This window comes from Phyllostomus discolor, chromosome 3 (assembly GCF_004126475.2).
Source record: "Phyllostomus discolor isolate MPI-MPIP mPhyDis1 chromosome 3, mPhyDis1.pri.v3, whole genome shotgun sequence".
In the NCBI taxonomy this organism is placed as follows: Eukaryota; Metazoa; Chordata; class Mammalia; order Chiroptera; family Phyllostomidae; genus Phyllostomus; species Phyllostomus discolor.
The window spans coordinates 114499486-114522772 of NC_040905.2; the positions used below are offsets into that span (position 1 = coordinate 114499486).

Sequence of the window (23287 nt, forward strand, 5' to 3'; positions counted from 1 at the left end):
GCTCTCTGCTGTAAAGCCGAAGATTTGATGAGACAATACTGTTCCACTTGGTTCCGAATGAAGAAAATGGTATAAGAAGTCACTTAACTTAAACGGCAAAATAACATAAATCGTTGTAGGAATTCAGGTACAGAAGTGCACCAATTCAAAGTGCCCTCTGTCCCCTCTCCTTCCCAGGGCAACCACTGTTAACACTCGAGATTCTTCCTCTCAGATCTCTTTCTAGATAAACACCAGTTTTTAAAAAACAAAATCACAACCATACTATCCATCTTTTGGGCAACTTCCTTCGTTTCACCTAGCAGCGCATCACAGGACTGTGCACGTCAGAGACCTGTGACCAGCCACCATGCTGCCGTGTTCCCGTGCAGGAGCGCCTCCTCCCTCACTGCAGCACTCACCCCACTGACATTTAGGGCATTTGTGGGTTTGCATGGCCACCCACGACACTGCAACGCAGAGCCTCCCGTGTGGGCGAGGTGGTGTCTGCACTCTGGGAGCTGGCGGCCCCTCGCCTGCACCGCCAGGGCCGCGCCGCCCGTGGGGGGGGACACAGCCTGCTCGGTCTTCGTCAGTCTTCTGAGGAAAAAAAAGTTATCTCTATTTTCTCTTAATTTTCATTTCTGTATTATTCCTGAAACGGAGCACCTTTTCATGATTGCTGGCATCTTCTGTGAATATCCTATTTTACCCTCTTCCCATTTTTCATTGTACTCGCCTTCTTTTAACTTTCACGATGGAGTTCATGAACACTCATTCTCAACCTTCATGTGGTCACGCCCAACAGTGTTTCCCACTATGGCCATGGCTACAGAGACCTAGATCATGAAAATACTTGCCAGCACCCTCCTCCAGCTGTACTGTCCTCGTGTTTTTATGTTTAGGTCCTAAACCCACCTACACATCCCCTTCGTGTGTGCTGTGCGGGTGGGGTCAGACTCCACGTTTCTCCAAGTGGTGGTTCAGCTAACTCAGAGCCACAGCCCACCTGCTCTCAGACGACTAGAAACGCTGTGTCTATCACACATGACTCCCCGTGGCCGTGGGCCTGTGCTCGGCTCTCCCACCGGGGACGCAGCGCCGCTGGTTTGGAAGCCACCTCTTCCATCACCGCAGCTTTACAAAGTGTTTTGAAGCCTGGATGGCCGTCCTGCGACCTTGTTCTTTCCCAAAACTTTCCAGACTACTCTGCACACATTCACTCTTCTCGATGACCTTCAGAATTCATCACGTTCCAGGAAAAAACCCAGCTGTGTGGGCCTTTGTACATGTATGAATGAATTCACAGATGAACAGCGGGCCGACCTGTGTGTGACGCCACCCGGCAGCCTTATGAGGCTCATCTTTAGATTCAAGAGTGTCATGGTTCTCCATTTACATGAGGTCTTTTCATGGTCTTCACTTACACTTTTAAACTTTCTTTACAAAGATTTTTCTATTTCTCAGGGTTATTTATAGGTGTTTCTTAGGTGTCATTACTAAGTGGCTGGGACCTGCTACTGGACTCGAGTGCAGCAGAGAACAGAAGTCGCATCAGCCGTATAGAACTTCGGATTCTAACCAAGTGATGCCGGGCAAGGTGCCCAGTCTCTCTGCGCTTCCACTTCCTCATCTGTGAGATGCAGGCACCATCTCCTTAGTGTGGCTCATTGTGGAGCCCCCTGCTAAGTGGTATGAACTTCCCTTACTCCACACTTATGTCAAGTCCATGATGCCTATTTTCATATTGTAACATTTCTGAAATTATAAATGAGTTTTATAATCAATGACATGTTATAGTTTAATCGGCAGCATTGTTTTTCTTTCTTGGGGATTTCTAAAATAATGGCGTGTCACATAATCAGTGGTGTGTGGTTTCAATGATGTATACTAAGATATACCACCGGGGGTCCTTCTTCCTCATGTGCTGAAGGGGTTCACAGCCCCGGCAAGGGCAGTATGAAACAGCCAGTCCAAGCACTTAGAGCTTGGGCATGCCGTCGTCCACCATGCCACCCGCCCCCAGGACCACACATCTCATCGCTTAATAGACCATTAACCTGTTCCTGACATTACAAGATCTTCCCACTGTGAAAACTGTCACAAAACCAAGACTGACAGGACCACCCACCACCCCAGTCTCTCCCCAGATTAGCAGCCACAAAAGGAACCTCAAGTCAGGTGCTCACTCCTACAGCAGGTGCCTTCAGAAATACGGGGGTGGGGGACCAAAATTCCTGTCACTGACACTTACTGTGGCTGAGCCACACTCTGGTGTCGATGGGGTCCCTCAGGTGAAGGGACCGGAGCAGACCCAGCCCGTCCCTCTGCCTGGTCAGACCCAGAGCAGGCCGCCCGTGCCAGCGCTCCCCGGCCGACCACAGCAGCACGCGACCCTCCTTGGCTACCCCAGGCCACCCGAGTCTCAGCACTCCCTGTGCTCAGGGCCCCGGAGAGGCACCAGAAGGTCTCCCCAAGGGCAGGGCCCACTTTTAGCTCTCGTTCCAACCAGAGCTAAGTGGTGCCTGAGATGACCACTGTCCTACAAAAAAAAAGCATCACAGAGGAAATGCTGGCCACACAACAACACTCACGCTCCTCCGCCCTGTGAGAGAGGGCTTCGGCTTCCAGGCCCTCGGAACAAAGACCCACTGAACGTGCTGGTGCGCCTTCCCGTGGAGAGACCCTGCCGAACGAGCTCCCTGTGCCAGTGGACGGATGAGGCGTCGATACCCTCCCAGGAACCTGCTACAGCTGACTGAGCTAGTGACCCCATCTTTAATTGCCAATTCAGTCGAGGTGGCCTCCAGGTAAAGTTCACTAACATGCACTTTCTAGGTCACAGCTTTTCCTCCCATCATTATCTGTGGAGGCTCTGTATGAGAGCGACGTTCAGAGTGACGCCACCTAAATCGGTAGTTGATGATGACCACAGGACGTGGTCACATGCTAGAGCATCCAACAGCCCCTAGGGCTCCAGGACACGAGGGAGGACACAGTCACATGAAGAGGCCCACCAGCGAGGGCAGCTCTGCAGCCGGGGGCAGCAGACAGACGGGCAGACAGGCTGCCTGGAGTCGCTGGGTAGTGAGGAGGCTGGTTAGCTCGTGTGAGGGGCCGAAGGTGTGGCAGGAGCACTGGTCACAACAGGCAAAGTGGATGGCCAGAATGTCCACCAGTGGGTGAATGGGTACGGAAGTGTGATCCATCCAGACAACTGACCGTTATTCAGCCATAAAAAGGAATGAAATTCTGGTACCTGCTGTAGCCTGGATGGACCTTGAAGGCATTATGCTCAAGGAACGAACCCAGCCAGACAGGATAGGCCGCTGATAGGAAACATCAGAACTCGGCAAAAGTACAGACGGGAGTAGAAGAGTGAGCGCTGCAGACTGGGGAGGGGCGGGAAGTGGCTGCCAACGGGCAGGGATTTCCCTTCGGGAGGTCAAATGCTCAGTTACGTTCATCTCTGAATATGCTCACAGCCATAAAGCACACACTGAGTGGGAGAATTCGATGGTGTGAAACTCCATCTCAACAAAGCTCTTTAAAAAAGAAAGCACAGCGGGTGATCAGAGTCAGGGCTGCCACTCTGGGTCAGACCTGGGTTTGACTGTGGCCCTGCTACTTTATCTCACCCTCGCCAACCTCAGTTTCTTCATCTATAAAATGGGGACGCGAGCAATACAATGGATTAACACTGGCCGTGAACATAAAATGCTGGCGTTACTCTGGAGATAGGTACAGGTGTGGGGGGCTCCCACTCCACCTCACCCTGCATTCCATTTCCCACCCCGGCTGGCCAGCAGCAGCCTCAGACCTCCTCTGGAGCTCCTTGGGCAGCAGCAGGAACGCCTTGCTGGGCCTACGGACCCTGACACAGAGATGCAAATGTCACCTGCCTGTGTGCTTTTCTAGGGTGGAGGCTTCCATGTATTTATTAAATTCTTAAAAGCTCACCCTACCTGGCTAGTGTAGCTCAGTGGATTGAGCACAGGCCTGTGAACCAAAGGGTCCCTGGTTTGATTCCCAGTCAGAGCACATGCCTGGGTTGCAGGCCACGGCCTCCAGCAACCACACATTGATGTTTCTCTCTTTCTTTCTTTCTCCCACCCTTCCCTCTCTAAAAAAATAAATAAATAAAATCTTAAAAAAAAAAAAAAAAAGCTCACCCTGGCTGGTGCGGCTCAATGGATTGAGCACCAGCCTGCAAACCAAAAGGCCACGGGTTCAATTCCCAGTCAGGGCGCATGCCTGGGTTGTGGGCCAATGTTTCCCTCCCCCTCTTGCCCTCTCTCTAAAAATAAATAAATAAAGTCTCTTTTAAAAATCCCCAAAAGCTGAAGAGCACACCATGATCTGCTGTGTCAGTTCTCAGCACCCACAGCACCCTCTCACCAGCGAGGCCCCCTCCCAGGACCAGCTCACCAGGCCTGCAGGGGTGTAGTAGGGGTGTAGCCTCCTAGGTCGGCCAGGGCAGAAAGGTGCGGCCCCAGGGACTCAGTGTGCGTGACTACGTAACAGCCTCGACCACTGTGCCTTCTCGCTCTGCTGACAGGCGGCCTTCCCACGCAAGCACACCTGCCTGAAGTAACAGCCAGGCCCCGCCCCTGCTGGTGCGAGTGCAAACCCAAGGGAGGCAGCGTCCAGGGAAGCAACATGTGGCCAGTCCTCAAGAGTCCGTGCTGTTCACCTTGGGGTTCCCACGCCTAGAAATCTGTCCTACAGAAATCACCAGAGATGTGGGCATAGAGGCATACCCACAGATTTCCATAAAAGCACTATTTGATCAGCAAAAATTAGAACCAAGAGAACTGATTAGATGACTCACAGTCACACAAAGGAAACAAAGTTAAACTGTGTAGATTAGGGGCCAGGGGAATGGTAGTGTCACCCAGAGAAGAGCACAGGCGTGAGCTGACACGTCCCGTGTGACCCACAATGCCTGGAAGGCATCGCCGCGACAGGAAAACACATGGCCCTGAGGGGGGGTCCTCTGGCTTTTACTCTCTTCTTGGCAATTTCTGATATTATTTGAGTATTATAATATGCATGTATCATTTTTCTAAAATTAAAAAATGCCTAAAACATAATATGTACCACATTATCTGAATTATGTAGAGTGGAAGAATATCAAAATATTAAAAGTGATTGCCCCTAATTAGATTTTTCTGAATATAAATAGTCTCTGCATATTTTTAAATGTAACTTTTTTGTACAATGCTCACGAGAAAGATTTCATTAAAATGCATACTGCCAGAAGCGGGCGTACTGCTCCTGCTCTTGGATGGAATGACCTTTCCCCGTTCAGCCCCTCACCACCAGGTGTGGACGTCATGTACAGCACTGGCCTGCACACACGGAAACGGGCAAGACGGCCAGTGCTGTGTGCAGTTCACCAAACTTTAAAAACTGGCTGAAAAAACTCCCACTTCAGGCGCAAGGCCGCGCTGGTGCTGACATCCCAGATGCTTTGCTCTCGGCAGGCACCCCTACCCCAAGCCCACCAGGAGGCTACCCAGCCCAGGGCAAAGGACTCGACAACTGCGGGACTGCTGGAGCCTGCCCTGCAGGCCCAGCCCTGGCCGCCACTGCAGCAGGGAGGCGGGCTGGGTCTCTGGGACAGTGCTGATCACACGGAAGTGCTGAGAGTGGGAGCCCAGTCGCATTTTGGGACATCAGCGTTCATCAGGGAAGTGACATCCACAGAAAGACTAGCAATAAAACTCTTCAGTGTGAGACAGCTCTGTCTCCTTGGGCAGAAAACAAAATACAGATCCTAAGGTCTGAGGCAGCCCCCAAAGATTCTGGGAGTAAAGTAGTTTCCACCCCAACTTGCCGTGTGCACAGCTGAGGGAGCACCTGATGGTGGGAGCGCCTAATGGTCGCAGCACCAGAGGCTGCTCCCCCTCAAGTGACGAGGACAGAGAGCCCTTTCCCTGCGAGCCGTGTCAGTGGAACTGGGTGTAGGGAGGGGACAGAGAGAGCCATGGTTCCTGGGAAACAGACAGACTCTGCCCGAAGCCCGCCTTACCAGGGGGTCACATGGGGAGGAAGCACTGAGTTACAGGCCCTGAGGTCCTGGAGCTCTTCCGACAGCATGGATTTGGGGACAAGGTTGCTTCTCAAGACCCAGGCTCTGGACAGATGGTGGGGGTTAGGGGTCTTCTGGGGTTGGGGTGGAGGGACACATGACATGAGGTCAGGGCAGGAGGTTTGAGACCCACTAAGAGTCTCCTGAGGTGACACTTCTGACTTCCTGCCTGCCGCACTGGAGGGCCCCAGCCTGGCCTGGAAGCCATGTGAGCAGTTCTTGGCCCCCAGCAGCCGCCTGGCAGACGCAGGCACTCTACATGCCTGACCAGCACCCCGGGATGGAAGGGATGACCGTGAGCAAGTCTGTGTTGAGCCACCAGCCCTGCACCCACATCGGACCCAGACACAGAGCTCTGGGGGAGACTGGAGGTGCTGAAGGCATGGAGGAGCACTGAGCCTGTCTGGGCATTTCCTTTCAGAGTAGAGGAGGTGGCAGGAGCCACACCCAATACATTCCTAGAAAGTGGACTGCCTTGGGGGCAGGGCGGTGTTTCAGCCTGAGTGCTAACTGGCATGGGTTCCTTTCTGGGTGAATGCCCATCTAAACTACATAGTGGCACAACTCTGAGTTCCATGGTATGTGAACTGCATGTCAAAACTGTAGAAAAGAAGTCCCTAGCTCACAGCTCACAGGACTTAGCTTTTATTACAGACAGCACCAACAGCCCCAGGGCCCCAGGGTCACGAGACAGCTCAGGTTTGTTTACCTAGCAGGTCGGCCCCTTCGTCCACGTCCCCGATGACCTCAGACCCTGCAGTCGACAGCTCGTGGTACAGGGAGTCAGTGTTGATGCCAAAAGCCTTGTTGACGATCCCCTGGGTTGGGCTGTGAGGACACGCAGCAGGGAGCGGCAGAGTGAGTGGGCAACATATACAGGCCAAGTACGGAGACTCTCCAACGCCCCGCGCAGGCACGCAACGCCGGCACGGCACAGGCACTGGGGGAGGCAGCGGGTCTGTGCCCCAGATACCCTCCCACTGTGAGAGGCTCGGGGCAGCCTCACCGAAGGCACAGACTCCTGAGGTGAACGCTGGACTCACCAGGACCTGGGCCGAGGGCCCAGTGAGTACCTGTTGCCGGTGCGGTCTAGGCGGGGCTCCCGACCCATGTCCAGCTCTGGGGTGGAGTCGATAATGTCTTGAACATCAGACCACTCATCACTGCTGCCCATGCCTGGGGGACAGATGGGACTGAGGTCAGGAGGGTGCCAGCAGTGCACCCATTACTCATGGCTGTCCTCTCGCCCGATGTCCAGAGACCCCTGCAGACGACTGCCAGGCAGAGACTATCAAGAAAGGGTTTTTCCTCCCTGGCTGGTGTGACTCAGTGGATAGAGTTCACCAGCCTGTGAACCAAAAAGTCACCAGTTTGATTCCCAGTCCGGACACATGCCTCAGCTACAGGCTAGGCCCCCAGTTGGAGGCGTGTGAGAGGCAACTAATCAATGTATCTCTCACATATCAATGTTTCTCGCTCTCTCTTTCCCCCTCCCTTCCCTTTTCTCTAAATAAAAATAAATAAATCATCTTTTAAAAGGGGGGGGTTCCAGGGCTGGTATCCCCCCAAATAGCCCCCTTCTCATGATCTCATCTGAACAGGACACATGCCCTAATTTCCCCCTCCCTTTTCTCTGGATGATGGTGGTCCACTTTAGACACTGAGTTGCCTCCCCCAAATTCAGTGTTGAAGCCCTAGCCCTCAGGACCTCAGAATGCAACTGTGTTTGAAGAGAGGAGCTCGAAGGAGACGGTCGGGGTAAATGGGTCATAGGGGTGGGCCCCGATCAAATCCTACTCCGTTCCTATGATGAGAGGGGATTAGGACGTAGACACACACAGGGCAGCCGTGTGTGGACACGGGGAGGAGAAGGCATCTGCACCCACCGGAGAGAAGCCTCAGGGGACACCAGCCCTGCTGACACCCTCTCTGGCCTCTGGAGCTGAGAGAAAAGAATGTCTATGGGGTAGAGGGCCAGGGTGTGGTGGTTATGATGGCAGTCTGAGCAGGGTGATGCATGTACCGAAACTATACTCCATGGGAGGGAGAGAAAGCTCCCTGGACGAGAGGGTAGGGAGGGCAAAGAGCAGACAGCAAGTGCACGGGTGCTACCCACCCCCTGCCCGGCCCGGCCTGGCCCGGGGAGCACCCGGAGCCGCAGTACCTATGCTGACGTTCCGCATCTCCTGCGTGACCTGAACCTCCATGTTGCGGCTGTTGCGCTTCTCCCGGGCCCGCTTGCTGTTCTTGGTGCCAGCACTGTAGTCCCCCAGGGGCTGCAGGCTCTCGTTGAGGGGCGTGACTGCGGCCGAGGGCACAGAGGACGTGGGCGTGTTGGACTTGGTGCCCGTGGTGCTGGGCGTGGCGGCTGCTGAGGACTGGCCCGACTCGGACATCTCATCGTGTGGACACTAGGGCCGAACACGGGAAGAGGTGAAGCTTGTCGTGTGGGCCACGACCCCCTGGGGCTCTGGACCAGGGCCCCTCGCTCGGCTTCTTTGCCACTTGACTGTAATAAAACAGCATCCGCACTGGAAGGGACAGGTGGACCCCTGCGCTCCCGCTGGGCTGATGCCTCACGGCCTCGTCACTGGCTCATCTAGCCATTGCCTCCGGCTTTCCAGAGGCAGCTGCCACCTTATTTAAATGGTTCAGATGGGGCTTTCAGCTTGCATGCTCCCCGATGACGCCGTGTGATGGACATGGAGCTGCACGGATATGGCAGGCAACCCTTTGCAGCCAGCGGTGGGGGTGTCAGAAACAAGCTGCAGTCCAGGGTGGGCAGAGGGCTCTAATAACGGGGCCAGGGAGGAGGCCTCTGATCCCGTTACTGCTCTGCTGCCCGGCACTGGCTGCCTCTCCCACCACCCCTGTGACCCGCCCCGGCCAGTCGGGAGCTGTGAAGGGGCACGCACCTCCCTGGTTCTGCCCACCGTGGCCTCCCAAACAGAGACACCAGGGGACATGCAATGCTTAACCTCCATAGCTCGGCTGGACCAAAGCCTACTCTACGTATCTACGTAAATACAAACAAGCTGAAATTCCACTTCTGCAGAATGGGACATTCTCAAGATACTCTAGGAGTGAAAAAAACCAGGTCATTAAAAACTAGTCAACAGTGAACCTGAAGAATTTCGTGGAGAGAACACATGTGCTTGACTGAGTCCAGGACACGAAACAAACACCTTCTTCTCCTGCCATCTCTCCTGACGGAACTGCTGGACAGTCGCCATAAAAATAGCTCCCACTCCTCTCTCTGTTAACTAACATCTATAACCGAGTCACCCTGAGCAGGGCCTCAGAGCCTCTACGCAGCCTGTGGGAGGCAGTTCCCCTCGGCACCTGTCCCCTCTTTCGTGGTGCTGAGAAGGGGCACAGTCTCAGGAGGGGCTAAAGCCCCTGGGGTGGGGGTGCTGCTGAGAGGTGGCTCACAATGCACATCCCAGTGACCCTACGGTGCCACGTCACACGGTTTCCCCAGAGGGCACACTTCCAGGGAAACTTTCTAACAGGGGAGGGGCTGATGAGGGGGGTATGCTGCCCTCTCCATAAAGCTGGATGAATGCTGGGACCAACCCAAAGCTGCCCATAACTGGAAGGGCTGACCTCTAGGGGGATCGGGCCAGAACTGGTAGGGAGACTTGAGACCTCATTTCCTGACCAGCGGGTCACAGCCAGGCCCAGGGCAGGACACTGCCCCCTCTCTCTCGGGGCAAGTGAGTGAGTTCTGGCCTCCTTTGACAGGCTTCTGAACTCTCTAGCAGGCACCTCACAATTCCATACCTTCTTCTAGGGAGGGGCTCTTGACCTGGGAGGCCATGTCCCCAGGTGACACCTATGGTGTCTGGAGATACGTGTGCTTGTCACATCTGGGAGCGTAAGTGTTCTTGGCATGTAGTGGAGTGTAAGGGTGTCGCTCGACACCCCACAGAGCACAGGCCAGCCACACTGCCCGGGCTGCCGCTGCGAGGAGCAGGGAAATCCTGCTTGAGAGCCTGTCCCTCACTCCCTAGACCCGCCTCTGTCTAGGCACTTCCGTTTGGGTGTGGGTCCCTTCGCCGAGGGCCAAACTGAGAAGGAAAAACCTTTTCCCTTCCTCAGCACCAGCACACACTGAAAGCCTCTGTGATGGCTCCCCAAGTGCCCTGTCACTCTGCACACGAGGCCCCTGGGTGTCCTGCAGGAGGGGTGCTCTGCTGCCACCGGGTCCCATACCAGCACTTACGGAGACAAGGGTACGGGAGACCGTATGCATGGGAATTCCGGGAAGACCAGGGGAGGTTAGGTGCAGGGGGCCCCTCTCAGGGGACCACACCTTCTGTTCCTCATCAGCCCCGTTTCCTGGCCTATCTCTGACCCTTCAACTTGCGTCTGTGGATTTTCCATGGGGGTCCTTGACCCTGGTAATCACTGTGGGAAATTCTGCGACATAACCAGGATACCCCCAAGCTCCCTTAGCTCTCCATTACCCTATAGTCCACCACTTACCCACGGATACTTCCCCTGGCCACCACTTACCTAAAGGCAAACCTCTCAACCTCCTAAACATCAACGTGTAGCAGTGACCTCCAAATGCAAAGAACCCAAACTCTTAGCGGTCTTTCCTCACCATGACAGTAGCCACAACTGTTTGGTTAAAACACTGAAAATACAGTACATAAAAACAAAAAACAAAACAAAAACAATAAAAAAATTAACAAATTAGGAGAACCTTAAAACCTAGAGCATGAAGTTAAAAGAACTTAAATAATTGTTTAAAAAAAGAAAATCAAATAAAACACACCTAAGAACTAAAACATAAAACACTGCAATTTATTAAGAGAAAGACTACGTCAGACAACACAGGGAGAGAGAGAGGACGTCCTGGGAGAGGCCGCTCAGACACAGGCGGGGGAACGACAGTCCGGGGGCCGGAGCCAGCGAGCGGGGCCCCGGAGGCTTTCCGAGGCTCATGCGGCTTCTTCCAGAGCTTCCAGGGAAGCCCCGGCTACAGGCTCAGTTTTTGTTTGAGAGAGAGTGAGTGTGAGCGGCCAGCTGAAATGGACAAGCCTGGCCTGAATGGTGCGGAGAGCTGGGACCCCCACAGGCCCACGCCCTTCTGCCCAGCCCCCACCCGCTGGCAGGATAGCCTGTAACTGGCAGGTGAGCGCCTGGGTCAAATGTCATGCTCACTCCCTGGAACAAAAGCCGAAGCCACTAGAGTCACAGTTTGCAGCTACCTCCTGCAGGCAAGCCAGACCCTGAGAGGCGGGGACAGTCAGCATGGAGCTACAGCAGAAAGGAAATTTCCGGGACACCTGGGCCCCATGTCCACAGCCCAGCCGCCCAGATGCCAAGGCCCTTTGCCTCCTGCAGGCGTCTTCCAATAGCCTCTACAGGAAATCCACCAGTCCCAGGGTCACCTCCTCCACCCCTGAGGGTGGCATCCTTACCTGGCAAGGGGTCAGTCTCCTGTCCTGCCACAGTCTGCCTCCTCCAGACAAGCTGAGCTCATAGATCAAAACTGGCTGCAAGTGACCAGGGAAAGTTCCTGCCCTCAGCTTTCCCGGTTCCGGGTGCACACCCAGGATGTCACCCTCTCAAACTCGGAGATCCAAAGCCATTAGCATGTACAGGCGAGTGAGAACAGCCCAGAGGAGAGAAGCTGCCTCCTGGCCTGACTCTCCTGGTTGCTGAGCAAACCTCAGACGCCAGAAGCACAGAACACTCTGGGCCAGCACCCGGTCTGGCCATGAGGCTGGTACTTTGGGGTTTATTTGGGGGCCAGTGGCTAAGCTCAGTCCTAAATGGGCACACCCTAACTGCAGAGGGGGTTAGCCTGGGCTGATAGGTGCCAGTGCAAGGCCATGCCCTCCTGAGCCAGTCCAGTGTCCCCACTGTCGCCGCACATCAGAGAGGGGTCCCGCTAACCCAGGAAAAGCTGCAAAGGGTTGTATGCAAAGGCTGGGCTTCCTGAATGGACATGGGGCGACAGGGAGAAGACCCTCACTCCACGGCACGGCTACAAAACCTGGTAGGTGGAGCTGAACTGCAGCTGGCCGAGGTCACTCAGGTGCCAGTGGTCCCCCGAAGGCACGAGCTTGCCCCCCATCTGTGCACGTACCATGCCGTCGGTCAGGGGGAAGACATTCAGAGAGGTGGGGCGCTCCTTCCTGCTGAAATGTGAGGAAGACGACAGGAAGCGGAGGGTCAGACGGTGGCTCAGGAAAGAGCTGAAGACTCTGCACATGCGGACGCCTATTCTGCGGACAGCACTGTTCTACACGACATCCCTTGCCTGGCTCGGGGAGGGGTCAGCTGCTGTGGGGGCGTGGTCCCCTGGGAGGCCTGTCTCGAGTGGGAACCTCTGTCTCCATCTCCTCCTATCTACAGCCCCTCTTTAATCAAAGGTATCCACACCTTCAGGGGAATCTCTGCTTCACTACGACCCCATATAATAACACTTCCCTGTCTGCTATGTTGTGATGTATCATTTTTCATTTTGATTTTTAAACAGACACCTGCTGTGTAAGCTGAGACACCCGCAGCTGTACTTCCGAGGGGCAGTGCTGACGGGCTCCTCCGAGTGACGGCTGCTATGTGGAGCCAGGCAGGAAAATCAGCTCCGTTCTGCTACTTGCCTCTGCCCCTCTCGGCCCCGCCCCCACTCCTTTACTGCTTTCTCATAGGACCTCACTGAAACAAATGTTTGAACGGAGTATGGAGTGAGAGGGCCCTGCCCTTGTGTTGGGGGTCACCCCCTCCACAGTGCCTTCTGTGGCCCCATGTGCTGTTCCGTCACCATGCAGCACCGACACCAGGGAAGGGTTCTTTCAAAGCTGTGCTAGGAGACTGGGACTGTCGGGCAGCCTGGACTTGGGCTTGTCCCTGAGAAGACACTCGTGGACCTTAGTGCCAATGAGGGCAAATCGGGCACCGGCAGAGGACACGAGGCCAGCTCCCACCCCGCCCGAGGACAGGCACACTGTACTCCAGAGACCGTCGCCTCCAGGGCCCACACTGCTCAGAGCTGTTCTGGCCAAACGTTACAGCCCCTCACACCTCAGCCTGTCACGCTCAGAGCTCAGCCCCAGGAAGGCAGGTGAAAGGGGTGCTGGGGACCTCCTCAGGGGCTCCAAGGAGCTGGGTACAGAGGCTAGAATACTCTAGAGAGAGGTAACAGGTTTCCTTGTGCTGCTGGGTGAACGCAGGTGATGAAGAAGGGGAGCAGAGCAACCCCTGCTGACCAGAACTGACTGTGGCCGGGCAGATGGCCTCAGGAAGTCCAGACTGGGGACGGGGTCTCTCTAGCTGGGGCCGCCACACTGACACGAAACCTGTGAATCAGGTCCTGCTTTAGCCCCTCTATGGCAGGCTCCTCCATCCTGTTCAGGAAGCTGCCGCCTCCCGAAGAACAGGGCCCCTGGACTCACGGGCACCTGGCTGACCCGTCATGGGAGCTGGTCTGTGGCAGGGACAGAAGCAGAGGAGCAGTGGGCTCCCCCAGGGCTGGGGCTGCCGATGCCTGAGGGAGCCACACAGAGGGGCAGGCTCAGGGCCGAGGCCTGTCAGGAAGTGCCTCGCACAGCCCTCATCACCTGTGATGGAGGATGCCTTCTCAGACATGTCACTTAGAAGCTGAAGGAACTAGGACCCTAAGAAAGACATCAAGTTGGAAAGCTCTGAGTCTGTAGATTCATCAAGACGTCAGCAGCCTGCGACTCAGAGCTCACTCCGGCTCTGACTCAACTCAGCCCACAAGGACTGAGGTGTCCGGGAAGGCAGCCTCTGACACATGCTCAGCAGGTCCCTGGAGGAGGGGGGCCAGGTGAGGACAGGCTGCAAACTCCACCGGCTCCTCTGGGGCTCTCAGCCTGTCCTGTGCTCACTTTTCCTCCTTGGGGCTCCCAGTGCTGGAATGGGGAGCCCCTCTCCTGGCTGGCTCTGACCTTGGGTGAAATGCATACAGTGGGTCCCTTGTTCCCAGACAAGTTCAGTCCTACCTGTCACCAGATGCTACAGGATAATGGCAGGGGCAGGGTGTGGCATTCTCAAAGGACAGGGGACACCTGTCCATACCCTGCTCCCACAGCTCTGTGTGCAGATACATACTATGCTGGGACAGAGCCAGGTCCCTGTCCCCCAGCAAAAACCATCACCAGGAATTCTGTCTCGCCATCTCTTTGTTGTTCCCCGCAGAACTGAGGATGGGCCTGTTCTCCAGGACCCGTTAGCGCTTGCTGGGCACTGCTGACTGATGGCCCAGATCTCCGCCTGAAGTTTGGCCAGTGCATCCTCTCATTATGTCCCTGCAGCTCCCTCAGGGGATACCTATGCTCGTCCCCTTCAGAGGTTGCAGCCCAAGGGGGTCATGCTATCTGCAAAGGTCATGCTGCCTGTGGAGTCATGGTCACGCCCTGGCTCTGGGTCCAGGGCTCTAAGTGACTGAACTAGGCTGTCTGACACCAGAGCACAAGGTCTCCCCACTACCCACTGCCCACTATGGCAGTGCCAGCCCCGGGCTTTGGATTCATGGTCCCATCTGTGGGCGGGTGGACATTCGCTGAGTGAAGTCCCTGTACCAGCATCTACTCCCAGGCTATCTGGGGGAAAATGGGCTAGCCTCCTGCCTCCTGGGTGGCGTGGCCCTAAAAATGCCCCGTCAAGAGCCTGTGGTCTGTAACAACGCTGCAGGAAATGTGTCAAGTGGACTCAGAAACCTCCTGGGCTTGTAATGACGAACCACTCAAGTTCTAAGCTCCCCAACCCCAAAGGCCGGCGAGCACCTCGAGTGATGGGCAAACGCTGCTCAGGCTTTACCTTTTCCTCCACGACTGACGAGGACTGTGGACAGCGACACACACAGGCCCAGCGGGCGGCAGTGACAGCACAGAGAGCAAGACAAGAAGACAGCATTAGAGGGCACACCAGAAGTGCACCTGCTCACACAGAGAACACGTATGCAATGACCCAGGCAGGCACCCCACTCCACACTTGAGACAGATGCTGAAACATGCAAACATCTGCACGTGATAGACGCACAACACACAGACACGTGACCCTCTTAGCTTAGAGGGAAGGTCCCAAACAAGACCTGTGCAGCAGGTCAGCAGGTCACACGTGTACTCAGCACAGGGCGGTGGGCAAGTGTGCTCTCCAGGTGGCTCAACACATGTGTATACGTGGGCATGCGGGGACAGAGTACACAGCCACATGTGTTCATGAACCAGACTGAGCGTTTCGAGCACACAGCAGTTTTCACTCTCACGACACACAGTTCCAGAAGCCAGGTCAGGAGTGAAGGAAAACGCCTGTCGGGGTCAGCGGCAGCCCGAGGCTCCCCAGCACTAGGTGGGCCCTCAGGGAGGGGGTTAGAGACCCTGAGTGAGGAACCTGGGCAGGCATACATGTGTCCCCCAAAGATCCCAAGTTGTGGTGGGAGAGGCTGTACCCCAGAGCAGAGTGGTCCAGGATGACAGGTGGGGCCTCCCCCTTAGCCCACCAGTTAGCAGCACGGGTCACAAAGCAATGTCTGACCCCGTGAGACCCACAAAGGCCAGTGGTCAGCACAGTGACAGAAAGCTTGTACTTTCTCTACGTCCGTGAGTGTTCCTAGTGAACACATGAGGCAGGGGTGGCCATCCATGTCTGTTCACCTGGACACTGGTCCAGGGGCACATGGTGGCCCTCAGAACATCTTGATCCCAGCAAGTGTCTGGGCCCTGAAGGAACAGCTACTGGGAAGGCCGGAGCCCCGGCAGCTGCTGCAGCACCCACGGCACAACCAACCGTGGGCCGCTGACGAAGCTAAATGCCCCCAGCTGGCTGGCCGGGCAGTGAGGGCGCCCAGGTACACTGCACCCCACCCCTGTTTCCTGTGCCCTGCTTCCCAGACAAGTGCTGTTCCAGCCAGCACTCCACAGGAGCACGCTCCCCTTTCAGCCCAGACCTCCTTCAGGAGGACTGTGGCTGGCGGCCCCAGGCTGCTTCTTCCTCGGGCAGGCATCTCTCTGACAAGGGGGCAACTCTGGATTGGGAGAGTCTATTAACAGAGAGCACTGAGGGCCTGGAGACGATGGCAACGCCCGACACAGTGCCCACACCCGGGCCCCAGGTATCCCTTTCTGGCAGGGGCAGACTGGGAGGTGAGGCTCGTAGAAATCTGGACCAGAGCCCCAGCCTGGACAGCCAGGGGTTTGCTTTACAAGCGAAGGAGCTCCTATGGGCCATGGCTTGGTGTGGAGAAAGCCCCTGCCTGGCACCACCCCACCACAGGCACTGCTCTCTACTCTGGGCTCCAAAGGCCCCACTCACCCGAGGCTACAAATGGCTATAGGCGGCAAGCAGGATCTGGCCTCGCCAGCATGGAGAGAGAAGGCCCACAGACCCATCCCTCATGAAACAGGTTGGCGGGTTTCTTACGACCAGCCTGTTCTAATTCCCTGGGGAGGAGAAGAGCCAACACAGTCTGCAAGAGCTGCTGAGGGGCCTCAGAGGGGACCCTGTGAGCCACCTCATGCAGGTCCAGGAGTCATGACCACAAAGACACTGCCTGCCATGGGCTTCTCTGGGGAAAGAAGATGCTAACTTCCCACAGGCCTGCCTGCCACGGGGGCTGAAGCATAACTCTGAGCAGCAAGGACACCGGAGGAGCCAATGCTGTACTTGTCCAAACTCTGCCCCATGATGCATACGTTCCCGGACACGGTCCTGCCTCCACCACACACAGGGACTTCCACAGAAAGCACAGCCCATCCTGCAGTCACGGCGCCTCCTCCATGCAGAGGAGGAATCGGAGGTTGGATTCGGCCCCCGATGAAGACCGGGCCCCTCAGGACCCAGCCATGGAGTATGGGCAGCTTCTGCTTTTGGCTGAGCCTACATCACCCTAAGGTTCTGAGGATACCGCTTTCTGTAGCAAGCCTGCGGCCCAGAGTGCCGACCACTGTGACTTAGGACCCTGAATGCTCATGGCCTCTAAGCCCTGACTTGAGGTCACACCTCCTTGGCTCCGAGGAAAACTGCACCCCTCTCCTGGGCCCAATACTGCGTGACCTTCGAGGGGCTCCTGCCTTGAAGAAAGCTGGTGGGGAAATGGCCTCAGGGCTGTAGAATGCCGCAGCTCAGGAACTGGCCCAGTGCCCAGCACTCACCAGAGATGCCCCAGCTCAGACTGCCCTGCCCAGCTTCCCCCTAAACAACACGAAGACCCCTGATTCCAGGACAGCATTCTAGAGCAGTGTTTTCAGAATTCCCTCACCAACTTATGAGTACCAAGAGTGAGGATTTCCCAGGGTGCTCAGGACAAAATGTCCATAGCTATGAAATGGTAGCTTGGAGATCTGTATTCCCCATTTTCACATACACCTGATGCAGGAACAATACCTGCCGAGTTCTGCAGTTTAACAGTCTTTGATCCACACCCCTCAATTCTCCCAGGGCTCTGAGGCTGGCTAGGGAACAGCTTCCATGCCCTTCTGGAGGGCAGGAGCATTTTCAGCAGGAACGCCTACAGCAGCTGTGGACCCGCTCCCCACAGACAGCTGCGAGATGCTGCTCCTCCCTTGTCGCCCCCCTTCCTGGGCCCTGCTAAGCCATTGTGTACAACAGTACACATTCCTTCTTTTTTCTTTTTTAAATTACATGTTACTGATTATGCTATTACAGTTGTCCTGATTTTCCCCCCTTTGTTCTCCTCCACCCAGCACCCTATTCCCTCAGGCATTCACCCCACACTGGTTCATGTCCATGGGGCATGTGTACAAGTTCTTTGGCTACTCTGTTTCCTACACTCTACTTTACACCCCCATGGCTATTCTGTAACTACCTATTTGTACTGCTTAATCCCTCACCTCTCGCCCATTCTCCCACACCCCTTCCATCTCTTTATCTTTAATCTTTGGCATTTTAATTATGATGTGTCTTGGAGTGGGCCTCTTTGCATCCATCTTGTTTAGGACTCTCTGTGCTTCCTGGACTTGCATGTCAATTTCCTTCACCAAATTAGGGAAGTTTTCTTTCATTATTTTTTTCAAACAGATTTCCAATTTCTTGCTCTTTCTCTTCTTCTGGCAGCCCTATGAAGAGAATGTTGTATTGCTTAAAGCTGTCCCACAGACTGCTTACACTATCCTCATTTCTTTGGATTCTCTTTTCTCCTTGTTCTGATTGCTTGTTTTTTGCTTCCTTATGTTCAAAATCATTGATTTGATTCTTGGCTTCCCCTTCTCTACTATTGTTTCCCTATAAATTGTTCTTTATTTCAATTACTGTTTCCTTCATTTCTGACTGGATCTTTTTTATGCTGTTCAGGTCCTCCTAATTTCCTTAAGCATCCTTATAACCAGTGTTTGAAACTGCATCTGATAGATTTCTTATCTTAATTTTGTTTAGTTACTTTTCTGGAGTTTTGATGTGTCCTTTCATTTGGGCCATGTTTCCTTGTCTCCTCATATTGGCAGCTTCCCTGTTTGTTTCTATGTATTAGGTAGAGCTGCTTTGACTCCATGTCTTGGTAGTGTGGCCTAATGTAGTAGCTGTCCTGTAGGGTCCAGTGGCACAGCTTCCCATCACCGAAGCTGGGTACTCGAGGTGCACCTTTTGTGTGGGCTGAGTACACCCTCCTCTTGTAGTTGAGTCTTGGTTGCTGTTGGCAGACCGATGGGAGGGATTTCCCCGGGCCAGTCAGCTGCAAGGACTGGCTGTGACGACTAACCACCCACCTCTGCCCTCTGTGGAGGATCAGCTGTGCAGGGGTAGGGATGTGGCGTTCTGACAGGGTCTGTAGCTGTCCACTGGGTGCGCTGTTCCCGGGGTTTCCCAGGTGGTGCAGGGTAAGATCAGCCCCCACTTGTATTTTCCCAGGGTACTCTGCCTGAGCTGTAAAGCAACCTGAGATGGTTGCCACTTGTGCTGGGCTTGGAGATTTCTAGGCAAAGCCAGGCTGTGAATCTAGGCTGCTAGTTCTGGGCCTGAGGATCACTGAGGCCAGCTGTTGCTTGTTTGAGATTTAGGAAGTTGTGAAGCATAAGTCCTAACCACCCATTCATATGGAAAAGCAGCTTGGGTGGCGAGGAGTCTCTGGAGATCTCCAAGGTGGGTCAAATAGTATTAGCCAGGTTGATGGAATCTTAGATATGGCCCCAGTCTGTAGGCTCTGTGGGGGGAGGGCCCAGAAAAGGGACACTGGCCTCTGCTCGCCTTGATGTCAGACACTTCAACCTCCCCCTGCACACCACTGTTGCCCTTCAAGCTTCCTCCCCAGCACTGAAGCCCAGAGGGAAGGAGTCTGAGTAGGTGAGACCGTGTGTGGGTTCTTTAAGACGAACTGCCCTGGCTGGCGTAGCTCAGTGGATTGAGCGCGGGCTGCAAACCAAAGCATCGCAGGTTCAATTCCCAGTCAGGGCACATGCCTGGGTTGCAGGCCACGGCCCCCAGCAACCGCACATTGATGTTTCTCTCTCTCTCTCTCTTTCTCCCTCCCTTCCCTCTCTAAAAAAAAAAAATAAAATCTTAAAAAAAAAAAGAAGAAGAAGAACTGCTTGGGGCTCCAGTACTTTCTCCCACCAACTCAATTCCCACTGGTTTTTGCAGTCAGGTTGTGGGGACTTATCTTCCTGGCACTGGAACTGTGGGCTGGGGACCTGGTGTGGGACCAGCCTGTTCCACACCTGCACCCTCTCGATGGATGCGGTTTATTTAATTCCACAGTTGTCAGACCTTCATTCAACTCGATTTTTGTCAGTTCAGAGGAATGGTTATTCTATATTTTAGTTGTAATTTTGTTGCAGTTGTCCAAAGAGGTGAGCCACATCTGCCTACACCGCCATCTTGACCGGGAGTTCCAAAGTGTGCATTTCTGTTTCACATTTGAAGACTCCAGTACAGGGATGCAACAGCTTTGCCCACGGTGACCCACAGAATAACTGAGGATGCCCACGAGGAAAGATCTGAGTCTAGTTGTTTACAGATATAGCCCCGTAAGGATGCAGGACAAAAAAAACTTTTGTAGCCAACAAGGCCTACATGTGACCTGACTAGAAGCTGTAAGCCTTTGCCTGCAGGAACTCGGGGCCACAGCTGGAAATGGGCCAATGGCTGAGCGCAATCTGTGGGGCCTCGGATGCCCACCTAAGTCCATCATCCCACCTGATGGAGACTTATAACATTGGTACCAACCTCCCCCACCCAGGTCAATAACTCTGGTCTCTCATGGGCCAACTCCCTGAAGCTGGCAACACTCTGGAGATCTTTGACAATCTGCTCCCTTGGGGACTGGTTTTATCTGACCCAGGGGTACAGAAGATGGAGAAGGAGCCCGGCCTCTGCAGGTTTCTCCCCACTCCTCTAATAAATCAGCGCTGAGCTCCTGAGCTCAGACAAGCCAGGGCCTCTCAACCTGCTGGCACCGGCACTGCCCTGCCCTGCAGCAGGAGTGTGGCTCTTGTATTCTGGGGCCACTGAATGAGACCTGCACAACACTGTACCACCCTCCATCTCCATCCTTTGGGCATCTCATGAGGCTGAGACAAGCAGGAAGCGGTGCCTTGTTTGACCTTAATGGGCATCATGTATATTGAGTGACTCAAACTTTTCACTGCCCTGCACGTGTCTGTAAACGACTTAAAAGCACTGCAAGTGTTGATTCTGAGACTACAGATACATTTTAGTGAGTAGGCAAACTCACAAAAATGGAATCTGCAAGTATTAGGATTGACTGTCCACAATTTCCCCTAGGCATTCATGACTGCACGCAGGCTGGCAGAGGTCTACCCACGTTCCCTCACCCCTAGTCTAGTGCCTGGGAAAATCTCAGCACACATTCTTGGCTTAAGCCACACACTCCGACCAGACACCCGTCTTCCCAAGTCAGGAGGTTGCAGATCTCTGGACTCCTCTGCCACAAAGCACCACGGGGCTCTGCAGGCTCTGGCCATGCCTACCTTCGCCCGGGCAGGCTGCTGTCAGTCTGGCTGTTTCCCCCAACTTGCTGCATCTTGGACCTCTCGATGTGCTCCACGTAGGTCTGTATCATCTGTGGAGAAGGACACCTGTGTGTGAGTAATGCCTGCTGACCAAAGCCTGTCTGCAACCTCTCTCTGACTTACAGTTGTTCTCCACTTGCCGTGCTCTGGTGGAAATAATGACGGAGCTCAGCAAAATGGAGCCTGACCAGCGCGAGGCTGACAGCCTACCGGCTTGGCAGTAGAACGCCAGGAAAAGAAAGGCCAAGGAGGCAACCCCAGGTCAGCAGCCACCCCAGTGGCTGCTTTCTCATGGTTTGGCTCCAAGTGTGGCCTGTGTGGGCTGGAGGTCATGGCTGGGCACCTACCTCTGTGTGTCGCTGGTGCAAAGCGTTGTACTCCTTCTTCATCTCTGATTCCCGCTCCTCCAACCGGGAAACTGGAAAACACGACAGCTCTTTGTCAACCATACAACCCAGCTCTCACCATTCCATCCTGCTCTACGTTTACTGGATGGAGGGTGGAGGGTTCCAGGACAAGCCTGGTGCAGTTCACTGCAGCATCTGAAGCTTAGAGGTTGTTGTCAGCAAGAGAGAATGCCCTGGGGGTGCTAGAATGCAGGTTCTGACTTGGTCTGGGGCGTGTATCATTTGTGTGCTGCGTTATCTAAAGCTATTCAGTTCAGCTATAAAAAAAGTACAGGACAGGTAAAACACACAAAGCATTACTACCTAAGCCTAAGTTAGCTAGCAGCTTCAGAGATGCAGGCAAAACTCACAGGATGTGTGAAGTGTGGACCAGAGGTGAGCAAGTGGCTGTGGAGAAAGGCAGAATTCATAAGTGAGTGACCTCTAAGGTATGGTAAAGAGTCAACGCATAGCCACATCTGAGACGCGGGACAGACACATGAGTGTCCCTTACATGGGTGTACCAAGGGCTAAAAGAACCAAGTCATGATTATACTATCTCCAGGCTGGCAACTGTGTCACCCCTACACTGGCAGCCCCTGTGACATACAGGATGGTCCCTTCTGGCCTGCCTGTGTTCTGCTGCCTGACTGCGTCGAGGGGGAGCTACAGCGACAGCGGGTGACCACACCCCTACACCTCACCAACGGGGCAAGCATGCCACTGGACTCGAAAACCTTCCGTCTGTGGTCCTTTGTTCAAACTGCAACTCTGTCCTTGTAGTCCCACCAAGAGGGGACAGCTGATATGCAGAGCCAGGGACAGGACACATGACAGTCATGGGCCCAGGACTCATGTGGCAGTCCTCCCAGCATGCACCCTCTCCTCCTCGGCGTGTGAGCCTCTCCGTCTGCCCCACTTTCTGGTTACTGCTGTAAACTGATTTAACAGCGACACTCCTCAGCACCTCACTCGGTCCCTATGCTCTCCTGTCCCATGGTTCCTGGTGTAGCTTTCCCAGCAGTGTCCTTGGAGGCTACACTGCCAAGGTCATTTTCTACTGACAGGTAGAGCCTCAGAGCCTGCATTTGTAATACTCCAGGTGATGCGGACACTGCTGGTCAGGGGGCCAAACTTGGAGGAGCAGCAGGTATCTGCACAAAGCAGAGTGACAGCCTGGTCATCCCTGGAAGAGCTCCGAGTGCCTACAGACTCTGGCACGCAACACACATAGAAATGGCTGCCAGAGGAAGACCTCCACCCCCAGCCTCTGCTCCAGCCTTGGGAGGGGCTGGCTGGCTGTGCACGAGTCCCCAGAGAGGACTTCGGGGTCAGAGCCCCACGACCTCTGCTGACCGCTCTGCTGGGGCAGGTGTACAGACCGCTGCCTGGAGGCTCGTCCTCCTCTCCCCTCTGGCTCCCACTCCTGGCACTGACCAAGTGATCAACTTCAACCTGTAATTTGGTGCTTACGTGTTTTCCTCCTAAGAAGAGCTGAAAAGGTTTGTTTCACTATGAAAGGTACTCTAAGCCCTGGCTGGCGTAGCTCAGTGGATTGAGCGAGGGCTGCGATCCAAAGTGTTGCAAGTTCAATTCCCAGCCAGGGTACATACCTGGGTTGCAGGCCATGACCCCCAGCAACCGCACATTGATGTTTCTCTCTCTCTATCTCCCTCCTTTCCCTCTCTAAAAATAAATAAGTAAATTTTAAAAAATAATAAAAAAATAAAAAAATTTTTAAAAGGTACTCTAATAAGCAAAGCGAATGTTAAGGAGTCTGTGTGGTTACAGAAAGGGTTTACCTGTGCATGCCTACACTGGGCCTGTCCTTCACTTCCAGTGGGTAAACGCGAGCGTGTTTGTCC

The 23287-nt window shown here is 54.5% G+C and overlaps 1 protein-coding gene across 19 annotated transcripts in view; it reads right to left on the reverse strand.

Moving 5' to 3' along the window:
- Window positions 1-23287, reverse strand: part of MAPK8IP3 (mitogen-activated protein kinase 8 interacting protein 3) — a 52982-nt gene that overhangs the window by 13743 nt on the left and 15952 nt on the right. For 5 of the 19 annotated variants that reach the window (XM_036021063.1, XM_036021062.1, XM_036021061.1 and 2 more), the window contains exons 3-9: window positions 21384-21454; window positions 20995-21086; window positions 14873-14896; window positions 12084-12228; window positions 8238-8484; window positions 7147-7249; window positions 6783-6901 (exon numbers count right to left, since the gene is read on the reverse strand). In XM_036021063.1, the coding sequence (XP_035876956.1) occupies window positions 6783-6901; window positions 7147-7249; window positions 8238-8484; window positions 12084-12228; window positions 14873-14896; window positions 20995-21086; window positions 21384-21454 (801 nt within the window). Of the gene's footprint in view, window positions 1-6782; window positions 6902-7146; window positions 7250-8237; window positions 8485-10591; window positions 12062-12083; window positions 12229-14872; window positions 14897-20994; window positions 21087-21383; window positions 21455-21793; window positions 21831-23287 lie in introns of those variants that run through there. The other 14 variants (XM_036021068.1, XM_028527895.2, XM_028527832.2 and 11 more) reach the window with 9 other exon arrangements.